The sequence below is a fragment of the Battus philenor genome, unplaced genomic scaffold (assembly GCF_028537555.1).
Source record: "Battus philenor isolate CCGP_79_NKW_IND1 unplaced genomic scaffold, ilBatPhil1.0.hap1 SCAF_21, whole genome shotgun sequence".
NCBI lineage: Eukaryota > Metazoa > Arthropoda > Insecta > Lepidoptera > Papilionidae > Battus > Battus philenor.
Window position 1 is genome coordinate 5377807 of NW_027181684.1, and position 16921 is coordinate 5394727.

General features: G+C 31.2%; 2 protein-coding genes across 3 annotated transcripts; one reads left to right on the forward strand and one right to left on the reverse strand.

Annotated features, from left to right (window-relative positions):
• Positions 1-309: 309 nt before the first annotated feature.
• On the forward strand, positions 310-12481 carry LOC137923424 (ubiquitin-conjugating enzyme E2 Q2). The gene is made up of 8 exons (XM_068766675.1): positions 310-573; positions 2186-2302; positions 3665-3765; positions 4206-4341; positions 7293-7464; positions 8803-8994; positions 9530-9757; positions 11664-12481. The coding sequence occupies exons 1-8, from the start codon at positions 412-414 to the stop codon at positions 11693-11695; spliced, it is 1140 nt and encodes a 379-aa protein (XP_068622776.1). The 5' UTR covers positions 310-411; the 3' UTR covers positions 11696-12481.
• LOC137923425 (glutathione S-transferase 1-like) lies at positions 11326-15466 on the reverse strand. 2 transcript variants are annotated; one of them, XM_068766676.1, is made up of 6 exons: positions 15393-15466; positions 14944-15107; positions 14589-14647; positions 13827-13974; positions 13182-13375; positions 11326-12440 (listed from the first exon to the last, which is right to left on the reverse strand). In XM_068766676.1, the coding sequence occupies exons 2-6, from the start codon at positions 15082-15084 to the stop codon at positions 12302-12304; spliced, it is 681 nt and encodes a 226-aa protein (XP_068622777.1). In that variant the 5' UTR covers positions 15085-15107; positions 15393-15466; the 3' UTR covers positions 11326-12301. The 2 variants fall into 2 exon arrangements, with proteins under 2 accessions (XP_068622777.1, XP_068622778.1); XM_068766677.1 differs by lacking the exon at positions 15393-15466 and having other exon boundaries at positions 14944-15188.
• Positions 15467-16921: the final 1455 nt, after the last annotated feature.

Here is a 16921-nt window from a genome sequence, read left to right on the forward strand (position 1 = left end):
TTTTATCAACATTATGATAAGATATGTATTTTAATAAGGTTATTATTACTTAAAACTCTTAAAAAAGCCTATGCTCTCCGCTTACAATAAATGGTTCCATAATTTTCTTAGCTTTTGCTTGTTTTTAGGTGATATTTAGTCTCTTCAGCAAGATAAATTAATTATGCCATGTAACTTTTACGGCGAAATGTTTAACTATGATTATGAAAAAGTAACAAAAACTGATTACTTTGATCGATAACGCTAGAAAAAAGTTTCACTACCTGGCGCCCTCTAACGTCAATAAAGAATTTCAATCCGCCATTATGTTCCGCCATTTTGCTTGATTGGGAGTGAACGTAAAATAGAGTTTCTATGTATTCTAACGCAGATATTAGTTATTCATTAAAAAAATAGTGTTTCAGTACACTAATGGCTTGCTTAAATACGCTTAAGTTAGAAATCAAGACCCTAGAGCAAGTGTTCCCAAAAAACCATGAGCGGTTTCAGATAATGTCAGCGAGTGTGGACGAATTGACCTGCAGATTCGTTGGCAAAAATGGAAAGAAATATGAAATACATGCAAATATTACTGTAAGTATTAATTAATAATCAATATATAAAGGTAGCAATTAATTTTTAAACCTAAGTGAAAACTTCTGCGTTTATTGATTATCTCTAGTTTGGACAAAGAGTCGTTGTTTATGAGGGCAGGGCTGTCAACAGAAAGTTTACGGAAGCATATTATTCTCTTTCTAGTTGTTTATGTGATAATTAAAGCGTTAAAATTGCTAAACAAGGCATTGTTTGTTTTTAAACTTTCATAGGCATGTGTTACATGCGATGTTATTGATTGTATGCGTTGCCGTCACAATGCACGAAGTCCATGACGAATCATTCTTTATCGATCATTCAAGTTTCAGTGCTCCTTTCGGTATGAGTACAGCTATGTTCTATCGAGTGTAACATCTGTTTTGTTTAGATAACGGTACCGACGCACAATTTTGGGACAAAGACTTAGTCATTCTCTTTCTGTCCATTTTTTGTCAGGCATACCTTAAGCTATATTGATATATTTTTTTACTTCATGCTGTTATTGATGTTACAGAAATTCAAGTTTCATATTGGTCTATTGATTTAGAATTGCAACTAGTTATTATTACTACAATTTTACTATTTTTATAAGTAAAAAAATAACCATATTTTCAAATACATTAGTTGTGCAAAAATAACCATAAAATTGCATAACCAAAAAAAATCTTAATTCAAATGGTTTATTGTAAATAAATTTTTGTCTTTGTAAATGAAAATTATGCAATTATAATTTTTTACACTTTTTCTATGGTTAACAATATATATGGTTACAACAATAATTATAAACATCTTTGTGATTTTTATTAAAATTTAATTTTAAAAACAATAAAATAAATCTTTTCTACATGAATGTTTTATTATTCAAAATCATTTCTGATTTATTATTTTTCTCTTCCTTAATATGTGCATTGATGAGATAAGAACATTTTTTCAATCACTTGTTTATTTTATGTTATTAATAGTGACAGACTAGCATCTTACGAAACTTATGCCTGTGTATTTATTCTTAGGATTAACATTATAACTGCGGAATAAAATTGTACATTGCTAGTACAATTTTTCAATATTATACTATTTTTGGTATTTGTCAGTCCTGTTACACTACATCAATAAATTTTCAGATTTTCGTCTGAATTATTTAGGTTTTTTTTTTAAATATAGTGCCCTTTTTTCTAAACCTTTTTTTCTGAGTCTTGGCCACCACATTCCTTATTCATTGTACTTTATCTTTCTGTGTTGTTTGTCAAGATGTTTTCATTCTACTACTCCTGAGATCTTCCTCTACACATTCTAGTCACTTCTTCCCTCATGGTCTTTTTTTTATAACAATGTGATTCTGTGATAATTTAAGTATATATCCTTCAAAATTTGAGTTTTCTCAACATTGAAAATATTTTAACTATTGTACAATATGCAAATATTAATTATTTTTAAAGAACAAAATTGAGCTCTTTATTTCTGCTTTTTTTGGGTCTTGGCTTTTTTATTTCTGGAAACAGTGATTTAATCTTCTGTTATACAATATTAAAGTCTGTCAATTTTGTTTTGGTTACAATTTGTTGAACAGACATAAATTCATTGATTTTGTTTTACAAAATTATGCTCTTTTAAGGAGACATACCCTACCACTCCGCCTGTGTGGTTTGCTGACAGTGAAGATCCTATTGTGACAAATGCTGTTCAGATACTCAGCAACACGCAAGGGAGAGATAACCATGTTATAAATCAGGTATGTGAATAATGAAAGAATAGGCCTTATATTGTGAGATTTCTGGCCATTTTTATAGATCATCATCATCATTTCAGCTGGAGGATGTGTACTGCTGTCATTTTTATTGCTTCCTGTTTAAATATATTAATTCATTATGTAAATTACAGACCTACCTAAAGTGTACCTGTAGGTTATGTTGTTTGATAATTCTTACAATAATTAATTTAGTGTACTTTCAGTGTTCCTGTACTGTTGTCTTTTAGATTTTTTACATGTAGCTTTAGTTAACAGCTGATATATTATCTATTATTTAAATTTTTATTGAGAGAGAACTATCCTAGATTGGGAAAAAAAAATTTTGCCTTTTTTTAAAAACCTCTGCTCATCCATTTTGATGGTTAGGCAATAACATTTAGTTAAAATTTTAATTATTTAAATTGTGTGTTTATTTAACAACTATTAAAATAACAGTAAGAACAATTGCTTGTGGAAATTTATGGCAACAAATAAAATTAATAATACAAAATAGAAATTTTATGTTTATTCCTGTATGTCATAAAGTATGTGTATTATTAAAATATTATATAATGTTATTTTGCTTTTGGTAAATATTATAATATAGGCAATGTAGGTACAATTTTTAAACTGGATGAAAACTGATGAACAGTTTGATTCATCAATGGATATTGTAACTTTGTTGTGTCTACTTTGCATTGTGTAATATTTTTAGATTACATAAAGTATAAAAATTGTAAGAAAGTAAAATTAGATTAAGATATAATATTAGATAAAATTAAATAAAATTCTTGTATTTCTTTATTCACTGTCTATATAGATTGTAATTGTGTATTGTCATAATGTTTCATTGTAAAGACCATGTTAATTTGAATAATGGATTGTTTGAAACAGCCTAATAATGTTTGTTAACTATAAGTAATTCTACTTGGAGGTTAAGAATATTTTTTTATGTATACAAGATAATTGGTACTAGGTTTACAAGATTTTAGGGAGTGGATGAAAAATAAGCTTTTAAATAAAAGAAAATATATTTAAAAAAATTAGCTTTTACTCATATTTCTAATCATCACTGTATAAAGTGATCACTCTTTTTTTGCTACTTGAATGCAACAGGCCAATGACCTCTAGCACTAGTCAGCAGGACCAGATAATAAATAATTTTATTTTTGTAATTTAAATTTTAAAAACACTTTTTCTTATTACATTATAGTGATTATTTGTTATTTCTGTAACCATTTATTTTCAGATAGGGTTTAATCTACATTAATTGACAGCAAATGTTATAATAAAACGGCTTTGCTTATAACAAATTACCATGTATTTTCAATGATTGGTATGTGCTATACATTGTGTTTATTTTAGGTGGGCATTTTATTGCGAGAACTATGCAAACTTCATGGAGTTCCTGAGCCTCCAGATTTGGATTCCTTGTCACTTCCCCTCCATCCTGTGCCACACCAACGGTAATTTTAACCATTTCTTATTAAATAACCTTTTTAGTATTTTTGTTACATTGGCATCATCAGTTTTAAAATATAATTCAAAAGTTGGCTTTTTAGGAATAAAATGCATCAAGGAAAGTTTATTTACTTTATTATGTGACTGGTTACCGATATCCTGATGGCGCCGTGCCTTGTATCTTTAGAATTAAGGAACATGTATTAAGAGGGATTTCTTCCATTCAAAGTCCGTCTAAGATATTCGGACCGTGCTTTCAAAAATATGAAAAATTCATGTCGTGTCATTTTATCTGCCTTCATGTTTTTTTTTGTGATAAAAGCTTTATTTGAAGAGACAATACAAATTATTTGACATCAGAATTATGACAGTGTGGTGTATACACCAAAAAGACTTGCTTGTATCGACAAAATACTTTTGAAGTTAACATAATCTGTTACCGTAGAGTACCGAGTGTTACATCCAATGGCGCAGAATCTGGCACAGAGGAAGAAGAAGAAATGGCGGCTGAAGAAGATGACTCTGAGGGAGAGGATGATTTGCCCCTTGAAATGGTTGACGATGCTGGACGCAGCAGCAAGGTGAAATTGTAATTTTTTAGTTGATTTAAATTATTCTGCCCCTTAATTCCTCTCGTGCATTGGCAGACAACGAGTCAGGTAACGATGTTTTACTATATCGTTTATATAAGGTGATTGGATATAGGTAAAAAGTTTTAAATGGGCGTTTGTCACCAAAAAGCTTTAAAGTTTTTATACCTATTTCTAATAACCCCTTATAAAGTAATATTGTGAAATAACATTTTTTTTTTCTTTTCGAATGCAACTGGCCAGTGACTTCTGGCAGAACAAAGTCTGCAGCGGCATATAATAAACAAAAATGGGTTTCCAAATTATGAAAATTATTATTATTACTATATTATCATTACGTCATTTACTGTTTTTAAAGTCAATGATTTTTGCAGCTCTGATTAAAAGGTAAATAATTCGGTAACAACATATGTAACATTATATGTACCTGTTTGTAACAACGTACATGAAAACTTATGTTTATTTTGTTGTCGATCGTCCGAAATAGGTGGGATACGATAGTTTCGGATTTATTAGATAGCACTCGTATCTGAACGGATTATATCTGCATTATGATTGTCATTACCAGAGCACTAAATGTTAACTCGACCAGCACGCTGATTAAAACAGCTTGCGTGCGAACAGTAAAATTGAACTGGCTAATTTAGAAATATGTATTGAAATTATCGAATTTACTGTCAAGTAAATTAGAGTTATATTCAAGATGTCCCTACGAAATCAAATCTAGAATAAGATTCGTACAAGAACGTAGTCTGGCCGATTCGCAAGTTTTAGTGGCAGTGGACAGGAGCAATGGCGCGTAGATGGCTGTTGAGGCAAAATACTGATCTTTTTTAATAAGAATTTCGATAGAATTGTTGGGTTGATTTGTAAACAGCCGTTTTGGATTCATATATTAAATTATTCTATTGCTTCAACTTTCTCGCAAAGTTGAAGTCCTGAGAACAGAATTGAAGGTAGACGTCGGGGCCTTATGGTTTTGGAGTGGAAATCACAGATCGACAAGCGCAGTTTAGGATATTCACACATAAGGTGGACGGACAACCTTTTTAAGGTCCTCGGAGGACGCTGAATGCTGGATGTTTACAATTAAACCTATCTCCAGCAGTGGATGTCTTACAGCTGTAATAATAAAGATATATCGGTTTTTATTCTCCCGCGAACAAACCCATTGTCGCTACTACTAGTCCACTAATTCATTCTTCATTGTCCTCCTCAACGTACTGACTTTCTTCACTCTTCTTTTTTGTGAAATCTATTCTTTTATGGAATAAGCTGCTTTTGGAAGTCAGGATGGCAAAAAACCGTTAGAGTTTCAAACAGAAACTTCGGGAACATATGCGTCAGATGTTAGCAGAATCAATACAACAGTAGTTATTATTATTTATCTAAACGAGGTACATGTATTATATTATATGTATATATTATATATAAATATTTTTATATATATATAGAAATATATATACATATATATATATATATATGTAAATATATATAAATATAACTATTATCATTGTATCATTAGTAGGTAAGGTCTACTTTATTATAGTTTAAGCACATGCCTCGATTGTTTCCCTTCTGCTTTGGTAGAGAACGCCTATGGCCTTAAGTCCGCCATTCTACATTTTTGTGTGCATAAAGAGTAAATAAATGAAAATAGAATAATTCTGTTCGAAAAATAAAATTTGTTGGTTATCCTATTGTTTATGAAACCTACTGAATTTGGCAAGTGTTGTTTGTTCTGATTAATATTAGTATTAATTTTTATGTCGATGGAGCCACGAGTATAACATGTAAATTTATAGGCAATATCTACTTTAACGTAAATAATTGGTTTATGTTTATGCTAATAATAACCGAATATAATCACGTAATACATTCACCATAACAACCGATACACTTGGGCTCTATTTCGATGAAATACTATTCGGTTTATTTTAATCCACGGCGGCTGAAACTCTGTATAGTATTATATCATAGATAGTCAATTTGGCATGGATACAAAGAGAAATATACAATTTTGATTGGTCGAATAAAAACAAAGACTGTGTCTGGCAGAAAGATTTCTAGAAACATCTTGCTTTCATTCCAACATTGTTTCACTTCGCATTCTTCAGTCTTGGGGCCAATTAAATTTTCTCTAGAGGCTTGTCTACGCTCCTTTGCCTTTGTGAAACGAATTAGGTCGTGGCATAAGGCACCCAAGAGTATAGAAGTAGTGACGGATTCTTGATAAAGAGCCATGGCAAATATTAATTGAGCCAACATTTTTAAACTAGAATAGCTGTCACCGCAGACGTACTATCAAACGGGTACTTATGAACGCCATCGCAATTACAGATCTTTCGGCTTTTATGTGTTATTTGGGACAAATCATAAATAAAAATAATATTAAAAAAAAACTAAAACTTAGCCTCACATCAACTGGAGAAGTAAACGTAACTAAAACTAAGAATATAATTGTAAATAAAAATAAGCAAGACATTGTGAACAAAACGTAAGAGTAGAAGTAATAGATAGACGTTACAAGGACAAGACTATCGATAACTAAGAAATCCATCCATGCCTGTGGGAATAGATTTAATAATAAAATTGACGATAAAACCTAACGTGACCCCTTGTAAGCGGGGTAGCGTTAATACGTGTGTACTGCCAAAAGTTATTGTTTCGCCACAGTCCAAACGAAAAAAAGCAACAAATTATATTTGTGAGATTCAATAATTTTTAAATTTCGTACACCGCAAGATCTGACAAACATTGTTTTGATTGACGACAAATTAAAAAGTGATTAGGTTCATAGCTTCCTTCCGTGCAGACAAAAACGTGGACCAATTCTTTTCTTTTGTTCGTCTTAACCCATTTGCATCAAGAGCTTTCATATGCGCTTATTTTCCTGATCACTGAAGATAATTAATAAAGTTTTTTTATATATTTTTTTCCAGGACGAAATGGAAACTGAGCATCTAGCGACATTGGAAAGACTGCGACAAAACCAGCGGCAGGACTATCTGTCGGGCAGCGTTTCTGGTAGCCTACAAGCCACCGATCGGCTTATGAAGGAGTTGCGTGATATATATCGCTCTCACTCATTTAAAAACAACATGTACTCTATAGGTAAATATTTACAACGGTTTTCATAATATACAAGTTTTACGAAAGCGCATGACTAATTTTTGGTTATTATTTTTATAGTTAGGGTATTGCAAAAATCAAAATATTCACCTATTTTTGGATTGTTTAATAATAATGCATGCATATATAGATAAGAAATTTCAGGGGTAAATATGGTAATGTGTATATCAAATATATTTTATTTATATATTTTGGTTTCAATATATATACACCTATGGCTATATTTAAACTCAAATTTCTTGTAATATTTATATGTATTTATCTAATTATTATAACAAATTTAAATTGTTCTAATACTAGAGATCGAATATAGGGATGCATATATAACTAGTTATGTCATATAATTATTGAGGCGGCTTCAGTGAGTTATTGCTAGGTGTGTTAATAAAGAAAACTGTTTTAAGTTCAGGTACAATTTTTTAAACATATAAACCATAGGGATTCAGGGCTAAAAAAAGACTAAATACTTAGACTTAACGAAGTAATGTTTTGAAGTAGACAGTAAAAACTGTCTTAACTATACAAAAATATCAAAAACAATTACTTAGTTCATAAAAAAAGTCTCTGAAGACTGTACAGGTATCGAAAGAAAGCTTTTCCTTTTTAAACATAATCTGTAAACTTATTATACACTTTACATATTTGGTTTTAAAATTGAATTCTAATGAATTAAATCAAACAACAAATACTAATTAAATTAAAAATAATTACTTTAACAAATAGTTAAAACAATTAGTTCAAGTTCTATTGTATTACAAATGATGTGTTAATGGATGTAAATTTAAATACAATTAACAGACAACATTGTAAATATCGGTTTATCAACTTCATAACATAGTAGGTACAATACAAACTAGTGATATTAATGTTAACAATATTTTTAACACATACACACTGCAACATTATTGTTACATCTTAAACTACTTTGTATCACTATGGAATTAAAATATTATTTGTTAGTGTAAGAGATAGATAATGTGACAGATGTATCTACATATGGCTATTTTTTAAAATCGTTTTCACAGTAGTCGAAAAATACCCGTTCGCTTTAGGATTTTCCTTTTTTTTACTCTGAAAGTCACTGATAGAAACTGTGACCAAACATTAAACTCAAAAATGAATCTCCTGAAATCACGCCAAGTCAATTGATAAACAGCATCACTTACCAATTATTATTTATGAACTACTATTATAATTTGTGTAATTTACGGTATTAACTTCGTGCAGCGAATATAGTTTCTTTTTATAAATGCTTTGTCGTTTATATTTTCCCCTGTTAATGTCTAAATGCCATTTTAAATTTAAATTTTTTTCTTTCAGAATTAATAAATGATTCCTTATATGAATGGAACATAAGGCTACGTTCGGTTGACCCAGACAGCCCTCTTCACAATGATCTGCTACTTCTGAAGGAAAAGGAAGGCAAAGATTCGATCCTGCTTAACATCATGTTCAAGGAGACATATCCATTCGAGCCTCCATTTGTGCGCGTCGTTTATCCTATTATATCAGGTAACGTTTCTTATTATATTTATAGTCTTAAACGAACATTAGAAAAATTCTGATCAAACCAAACTTGTGCAATAATGGCGTAATAAAATGTTTAAGTAAAAAAAATAATGCACACATTGAAATACCACAGTTACACATTAAAGTAAAAAATGATGAGAGATCGCTTAAATGTAATATATGTAGTAATTGGTGTTTACAGCTGTTTGTTTATTTTTAAAGGTAATAATATTGATTTATTAGTAGCATCAGCGGCAACTTCTAACTAGCCCTATTGTAAATCTGTGGGTGAGACCTATATCCAGCAATTCATGTTCTATGGTTGAAATGATAAGTCATCATTATCATGTCCTACCGATGAACGCCAATTACAAGGCATAGGACTGCCTCAAAGATCACCACAACGACAGGTCTTGCGCTGCCAGCATCCAGCATCTTCCCACGGCCTTTACTATATCGCCAGTCCATCTAGTGGAGGCTTACCCACACCGACATACGATAAACGTGGTAGCATTTTATATGTTTATTTTTTGTATAGGTGGCTACGTGCTGGTAGGCGGTGCCATCTGTATGGAGTTGCTTACGAAACAGGGCTGGTCTTCCGCATACACAGTGGAGGCTGTAATCATGCAGATCGCCGCTACGCTGGTGAAGGGCAAGGCGAGAATCCAATTTGGAGCTACTAAAGTGGTATCTCAGTCGCAGTATAGCCTCGCACGCGCTCAGCAGAGTTTCAAATGCCTCGTACAGATACACGAGAAGAATGGTTAGTAAACTATTAAAATAAATTTAAGAAAAAATATTTATCTGCCACCGTGAAAATGTTTAAAAGTAGTATTCGAATAGTTTTTGTGCAATAAAAATCGCGTAAAAAGACCCTTACTGTATTCGCGGACGAAGTTAATATAGTACCAGGCATTTGATTTGGCACATAGGGCAGAGGAGTAAAACTCCGTAACCCAGCTTGGGTTCGGTTTTCTAAAGGGTCATTTTTTTAAGGTTCGTTGCATAGTGCTTTAACAGCTTAGTATGCACATAGAATAGTTGAAAGCTATTTATTGTCGACGTGCCAAATCAAATGCTGGGTACTATACTAGAAAATGCACAACCTCTCATTAATTAGTGATATCGAGGTAAGGATGCGTTTATATGTTATCAAAATGTCATATTTGTCGTTTGCACGGTGCGGATGCATTCTTTGGCTCTTATAGTAAACTTAGAGATATAATATTTAAACCTTAGACGGTTATTCAAAAAATGAAACTTAATTAAATCGAAAATTAAGGTCACGGTAAAATAACAAATCCGTTTCGATTATATGATATGCTAGATATGCTATGCTTAAAGAAAAATATTACAGTTTTAAGAATTTTGTTATTTATGTTAGAAAACCAGAAACTAACAGTGAAACGGTTAATAAGGATTGTTTGGCTTATATTTAATAAAGTATCTGATATATATATACTGGCTTTTATTTAAATTACATTTAAGTCAACAAATTAATGTTTATCTCATTTTTCACTTCCTTATAAATACAATTTGAATGCAGCAATTGTTATTTGCATACCTGTGAAAAATAGCCATGTAAACGCATCTTTACAAAAGTGAGCGTGAACTAACCTAGAAAGTCAGTCATCAGTTATTATATTAACTCTGTCCTGCGAATATAGTTTTTGCTTAGTACACTTCTGCATAATGCATTCTCAAATAGTTACCCCATTTGATTTCAATTAACATAAAATTTAGATCAGTAACAGCTGGAAAACTTTATATTAGTTTTTTTTATAAATACTAGGAAGTTACAATGTAAACATTAATGTTTAACCATAATGATCCTACACGAATCTAAGCCTAGTTGCATTGCTGTATTGCAATACAATACAATACAAACACATACATTAACAGTCACAAGTATTCAACTAGAGGAATAATATCAATTTATAAACCAAGGTAAGCCTATATGAGTAAAAAATTATATGAAGACAAAAAATAATAATAGAAACGGACTAGGTCTATGAAACTAATACAGAATCTCTATTGTGATCAATCTACACAACTTTATTTTGTTTGGATGTACGCCACTCTATAATCCTTACATCGAAACAGTCTTACGTAAGTAAAAGATATATTTATTTATGTGGTAGAAGCTCTGTTAGAAACTTTTTTTATTTTAGATATTTTTCTTCTGTAACTAGACACCCCTGTATGCCTAAATGAAAAAAAAAAAAATCAAATAATCTTTATACAAGTAGGCCATTCACATGCGCTTTTGAATCATCAATTATTTTTACATTATAAAAGTAGTAAGTTACCGCCGGCTCGGATTTCCTTCAACTAAAAACTTTAGAATGCTATATTAAGATTAATTTAATTATATAAAAAGTCTAAGATATCTTGCGGAATTTACGCTTTTATTTATATTTCTTGTCATTTATCTTTTGTTTGTCACTATTTTTATATAAGAATAAATTATGGCGCATATGTTATGAAAATGTTTGGCAAAGCAATTGTTACAATATTTTATTTATTGTTATAATATTTTGTTTTTGCATTTATGTATTTTGTTGTAAAATCCTGTGTTCTCTGTTTTTTTTTATGCTTTAACTTGTATTTATTGTTGTCTGTTTTTGTATCTGAGATAACAATAGTAATTGTAAATGTTTACGTTTCAGGCTGGTTCACACCGCCCAAGGAGGACGGCTAATGTGTGCAGTCGCAGCTTCTTTAAATTAAGTTTTAACGTGCGACAGTTAGCAATGCCCACATGACAGACAATCGTATGTAAATTCCACAAGTGAAACGGCGAGCTAGGACCTAATATTCCATTATTTGTTTCTCAAGGAATGCTACGAGGCAGACAATGGAGATTTCCGTGGATTGTATTAATATCATGAGTAATGTATGTGTACTTCTGTCTGTATGTTTAAGTGATGTAATTGTCATGATTCTGAGTGCGGGATGAAGAGAGACTCTATAAGACTTATAGGAAATGTTTAATGTGTAACATTTTTTGTAATCATTAATTTTCTCAATAAACGTTAATGATATGGTAGCCCTAGTATCAGAGTGTAAAGTTGATAAATTCTTTGCATTTCTTTTTAGTTATGAAATAAATGAAAAACCTGTGATTTGTATTGATGGTGTTTTTTTCGCTTAAGTCGACTGTGACCGGAAGTAATCGTTATGTCAAAAAAAAATAATATCCAAAATAAATTGTTTAGTGTCTAAAATAAGAATTCTATATATGCTTCGAATACACAAAAATGTTAATAAAAATTTCATTTTAAAAACTATTTACTTGTACACTATGTTAAAGTTTTGATTTGTTTTTGTTGTTCTTCATCAACTTCTTCAGGACGTCTACGTGTTGTTGGCTTCCCGATTCATTGATCCTTTTACAGTATTCCTGCTGTGACATGTTAGTGTACCATTGTTTCAATTTGGGATAACTAAAATAAAATGTAATTCATGTGAATAATTTTAGATGTTATTTATGTATTTTAATTTGACATCCTTATTAATCAATAAAAAGTTGAGATTAAATTCCAATTAGTGTTGAGAAGGCGTTTTATGTTAGTAAAATTCATTTCCATGCTATATTAAAAACATCCTTGCTTTTATTATCACTATAACTCTTTGGTTGTTAGGTAATGTCATACACCTCTAATAATTCGAAATTATTAGTGCCCTCAACATTTATTAAAAGAAAATATAATTAAATGTTATGGTTGACATAGTGCAGGTATATTGCTATTGTGCTTTATTGTATTAGCCAGAAAAAGTTTATACCAGAAATAAATTACCTTAAGATGCGTTTACATCATGACAATGTCAGTTTACATCTGTCGAAAATTATATACAACGGGCGTAGTTAGATAAAAAAATCTTATTAAATTTTTATAAGACACCTAGGAAAGTAGGTAAGTGTAAAAACATCTTTATATTTCTTTACAACAGTTGACTCCCTCTACAATCATCTATCTCTTGTTTGCTTACAAAGGAGCGCTGTCTTAGCTATGCCAGGCGAATTAGGTATATTTTAAATTCCAACTAACTTTAATTGGACCTTAAACTAGTTTTAAATAATGATCGACAATCTGATAAAGCATTTGTTCAATCAGTTCATAAAATATTAATTGTAGAGTAGTGTTTTGGAACTGCATTTTTTAGTACAAATTAATGTCACTTACACTTTTCCATCTATCGGATGCAAGCCGTGCAATGTTGATATAGTAGTTAAGATGCATATGTCGGCGAGTGTTATGACATCATCCGCAAGGTATAAAGTGTGAGACAAATACGTTTCAAGTATCCTGTACGCATCGTCGACATTTCTTATCATTGACCGCGATAACTCCGTTAATCTTCCTCCGTAGATTGGCCCCTGGAGAGTAGAACGTAAGTGGGTGACATGCACTAAATGGAAAGAGTTAATACCAGAAAATATACAAGTTATTAGTTGGCTAAGGATGCGTTTACATCTGTCGTTATGGACGCGTTCATTTATTATTGTTATCGAACGTAGACCTACAAGATAATTAAGCTCATTACGACGCTGGATGCAAGCCGCTTCTGACTGCTATTGGAAGCCTTCGATTCAGCAGTGGACGTCCTATGGTTGACATGATAATAAATATTTATTATAAAAGGACTAAATTTATATTTTTGCTTATGTCCCATGATTTTCAAAAAACCGTTTCTCGGGCAATAATTTTTGCCATCATCAAAAAAAATCAGCAATAACTCTGGACTAAATAATATCATTCAAAACTCTATTTATCGCTAACAAAAAAATGATGAGGTGTAAAAATTTATTAAACTGTTTCTTAACTTACCATAATTGTTTTCAGTCTAGGAAAAAGGACACCGCAATCAAAGAATAGTCTCTGATTAACGGTAGCGCGTTTTCTCTTGTCACAGGGGTAGAAGCATTCGTGTTCTGCTTTGCCGTTTTTATCGAAGAGGTAAAGAATTATGGCGTGGCTGAAAAGTCATCAATGAGAGGTTATTCAATATTTCAATTTTAATGTTTAGGAAAAGATAACTCATGAGACAAGTAATTTTAAAATGTTTAATAACCTAGAAAATGGATAAAATTGGACAACAGAATGTAAAATATCTTTTTTCATGGACATACGAACTCGGTATTTTCATATAGTATATTGTAGCTGAGAACAGATGACAGTAGTTTTAAAATGTTTGGCCTGTAAAACAAATATTTAGCAGAAGTTCTTAAAAGTAGTACCTTGTTTATTAAAAGAATTCACAGTGACTTAAATAAACATAAGTTCAAAATCAATTTGATTCAAAAATGTATTCTTAAACATATTACGAAAATTCTATTGTTGATTGAATATAGACTAATGTGATTCGCTACTGTTTTAGTTTAGATTTGATTAAAATATAATCAACTGAGTTTAAACATGAAAAAGACCGTATTAACATAGTGTGTAGTAAACAATCATCAGTAGCATAGTGGCATTAACAGCACACAAGCAATAACTGATCATCGTGGTGATCTTTGGGGGGAGCCTACGTAGACACCCGTCCATCGGCTGATACGATGATGATGATATCTCATAAGCGGTGAACATTACCTATCAGCTAAGTTGAAACCTTCTTCCTCCAATATAGGAATGGTTCTCATTGGATTTTTCTGTAATTAAGAATTTCAACATTTAATTAATGTCAACTGTTTGAAAATATAAAAATGTTATTGTTAATCTTATATATGATAAGAAGGTCAACGGAGGTTTTCTGTGAGATCGAATTATAAATGAGAAGAATGAGTGAATGCACTCCATGAGTGAATTTACGGTGGCGGTTGTGTAGTTGGCATTGTCTGTCGCATGCGCATTTACGAGCGGGCTGGCGGGCGGTGCACTTTCATGCACGACAACCACTGCATGTGCGGAAGTGGCTAGATATTGGCTAATTATAATGTTAAAATACCTTGGTAAATTCTGGTGTGGCTTGTTCTTGCAGCATGGGGTTCAATTCTTCCATATTTAAATCTAATCCAAGAATGTCGGCAACCATCATTACCGTTCGAGATGGTGGGCTGACATTGTTTTTATATAACAAAGGAGACATCTCAAAGGGCTTCTCACTACGAACTTCAAATTAAACACAAAAAAGTTTTAGAATGTTATCTGACATTTAACAATTTTTTGTAAATAAAAAATAAACAATGTTAAAAGTGAGGTTATGATTTAAATGATGTGTAGATTATAGCATACTACTTAAATAATATATACATGGATTTATAGAAGATAAAAAATTTGACAACATCACAAATATTAAATAAACAGTATGTCAGTAAAGAATATCAAATTCGTTTTAATAGTGATTATATGTAATTTACAATTTCGTAATATTGATAAACAAATTCATAAATTTACCTGTCTTGTATAAAGTTTTAAAGAAATTTATGTGTACTTAATACAATTGCAGATGTTCAAAGTTCATCTATAAAGTTATCAGTGATATAGACACATAGGTTATGTATGCATATATGTTTAATGTATAATGTTACTGTTAAAATGTGAAAGTCATTGAGTCTACACAAGCGCCTGAACATATAAAATACGCTATTATGAAGAACACTATTTTGCTATTAGGGTTTTTAATGTTCATTAAAAGATAATAAAGTAATGTACCTAGAACGCGACTTATTGCCGCCCTTACAACACGTGTAAAATCCTAAAACGTATATAAATTAGAGATTTTTACGTATACTGACCACCTCTAGTAGGCTTAGAGACTTGAAATTTGGTAGGTATGTAGAAATCATGATTTCGCTGTGGTTAGCTGAGAATAGACTTCACTCGTTAGGGGCGAGGAGTTGTGATTTGTGATAAACTAGGAGGTGTAATTGCTAAATTCAAGTGAATAATATTTAAAATACCGAATCAGAAGTAATGTATCTGTGTATTGCACAAGGCGAGTCCATTATAGCTAATTACTTTAGTAGTTATGGGCTGAAATTTATATCGTATGTAAATAATACTTGAAAATTTAATAACGTATCTTAAAAAAATATTTCTATAGTAAGTAAAAGAACAAAACACCGACAACAACAATTAATGTTTCAAATCTAAGAAATTTTAGAACATGCACAAACGCAAACCTTATAATACAGTACACAGCAAAGTAAAACAAGATAGAATAAGATACAGTTCATGTTATACCAAATACCTGATGGCAGAGCCTTAAGGGCGTTTAGCCTGAAACCTCTTTTAAGTTAGCGAAGTTCGATCGCTCCCCAAGTAATCTTGTAACGTGCCGCTATTTACCACAACAATTTCACCGGAGCATCCTATCTAACCTACCCACATTTGGAAGGCCACAAAAAAAATTATTAAAAAAATATATAATTACCCACCATTTCCCCTCGTTGAGCAATGCCTGTTAATGATTATTTTTTATTAAAACTATTTAAATCTTGGGGGTATATATATTATTATAATTGAAGTTTAGTTACTTTATTTAGTAAGCTCAATCTTTATTATTTACTATTAATGACCATGTGCAGTGACATAGAACAAATGATCGATGACGATTGTAGATGTACCGAAAAAACATCATTTAGTTTATGATATCTGTGGTTAAACCTCTTCAACAAAAAAAAAACTCTAATAAGGAAGCCTTACTAAGTATCTTATCTTTATGACAAGTAATAATGGTGTCTCTTTGACAATTAAAATCAATGAGTATTTAAAGCCGTTTCCAAATTTTTTAGCAAGATATATCTCTTTGTATAGTTACGAAAGAAAATTTTTGACTATAAGCAAACCCCAGCTGTGTCCCCTGCCGCTTCGCAAACTTAATGAATGCTACCTCAGCATCTCTTGCGGGTAGAGTTTCAAAAAATTCTTAGCTGATTTCTACTTAGCTAAAATAAGATTTCTTTAAAATTTCAAGTTTTTAA

Excerpts from the sequence above, each read along its gene's own strand:
- LOC137923424 (XM_068766675.1), top strand. The coding sequence starts at position 412 with ATGGCTTGCTTAAATACGCTTAAGTTAGAAATCAAGACCCTAGAGCAA. Across the intron at positions 574-2,185 it reads AAATACATGCAAATATTACT|GAGACATACCCTACCACTCC; the intron begins GTAAGTATTAAT and ends TGCTCTTTTAAG. Across the intron at positions 8,995-9,529 it reads CGTTTATCCTATTATATCAG|GTGGCTACGTGCTGGTAGGC; the intron begins GTAACGTTTCTT and ends TTTTTTGTATAG.
- LOC137923425 (XM_068766676.1), bottom strand. The coding sequence starts at position 15,084 with ATGTCTCCTTTGTTATATAAAAACAATGTCAGCCCACCATCTCGAACG. Across the intron at positions 14,648-14,943 it reads CCACACCAGAATTTACCAAG|AAAAATCCAATGAGAACCAT; the intron begins GTATTTTAACAT and ends TCTTAATTACAG. Across the intron at positions 13,975-14,588 it reads GGTTTCAACTTAGCTGATAG|CCACGCCATAATTCTTTACC; the intron begins GTAATGTTCACC and ends ATGACTTTTCAG.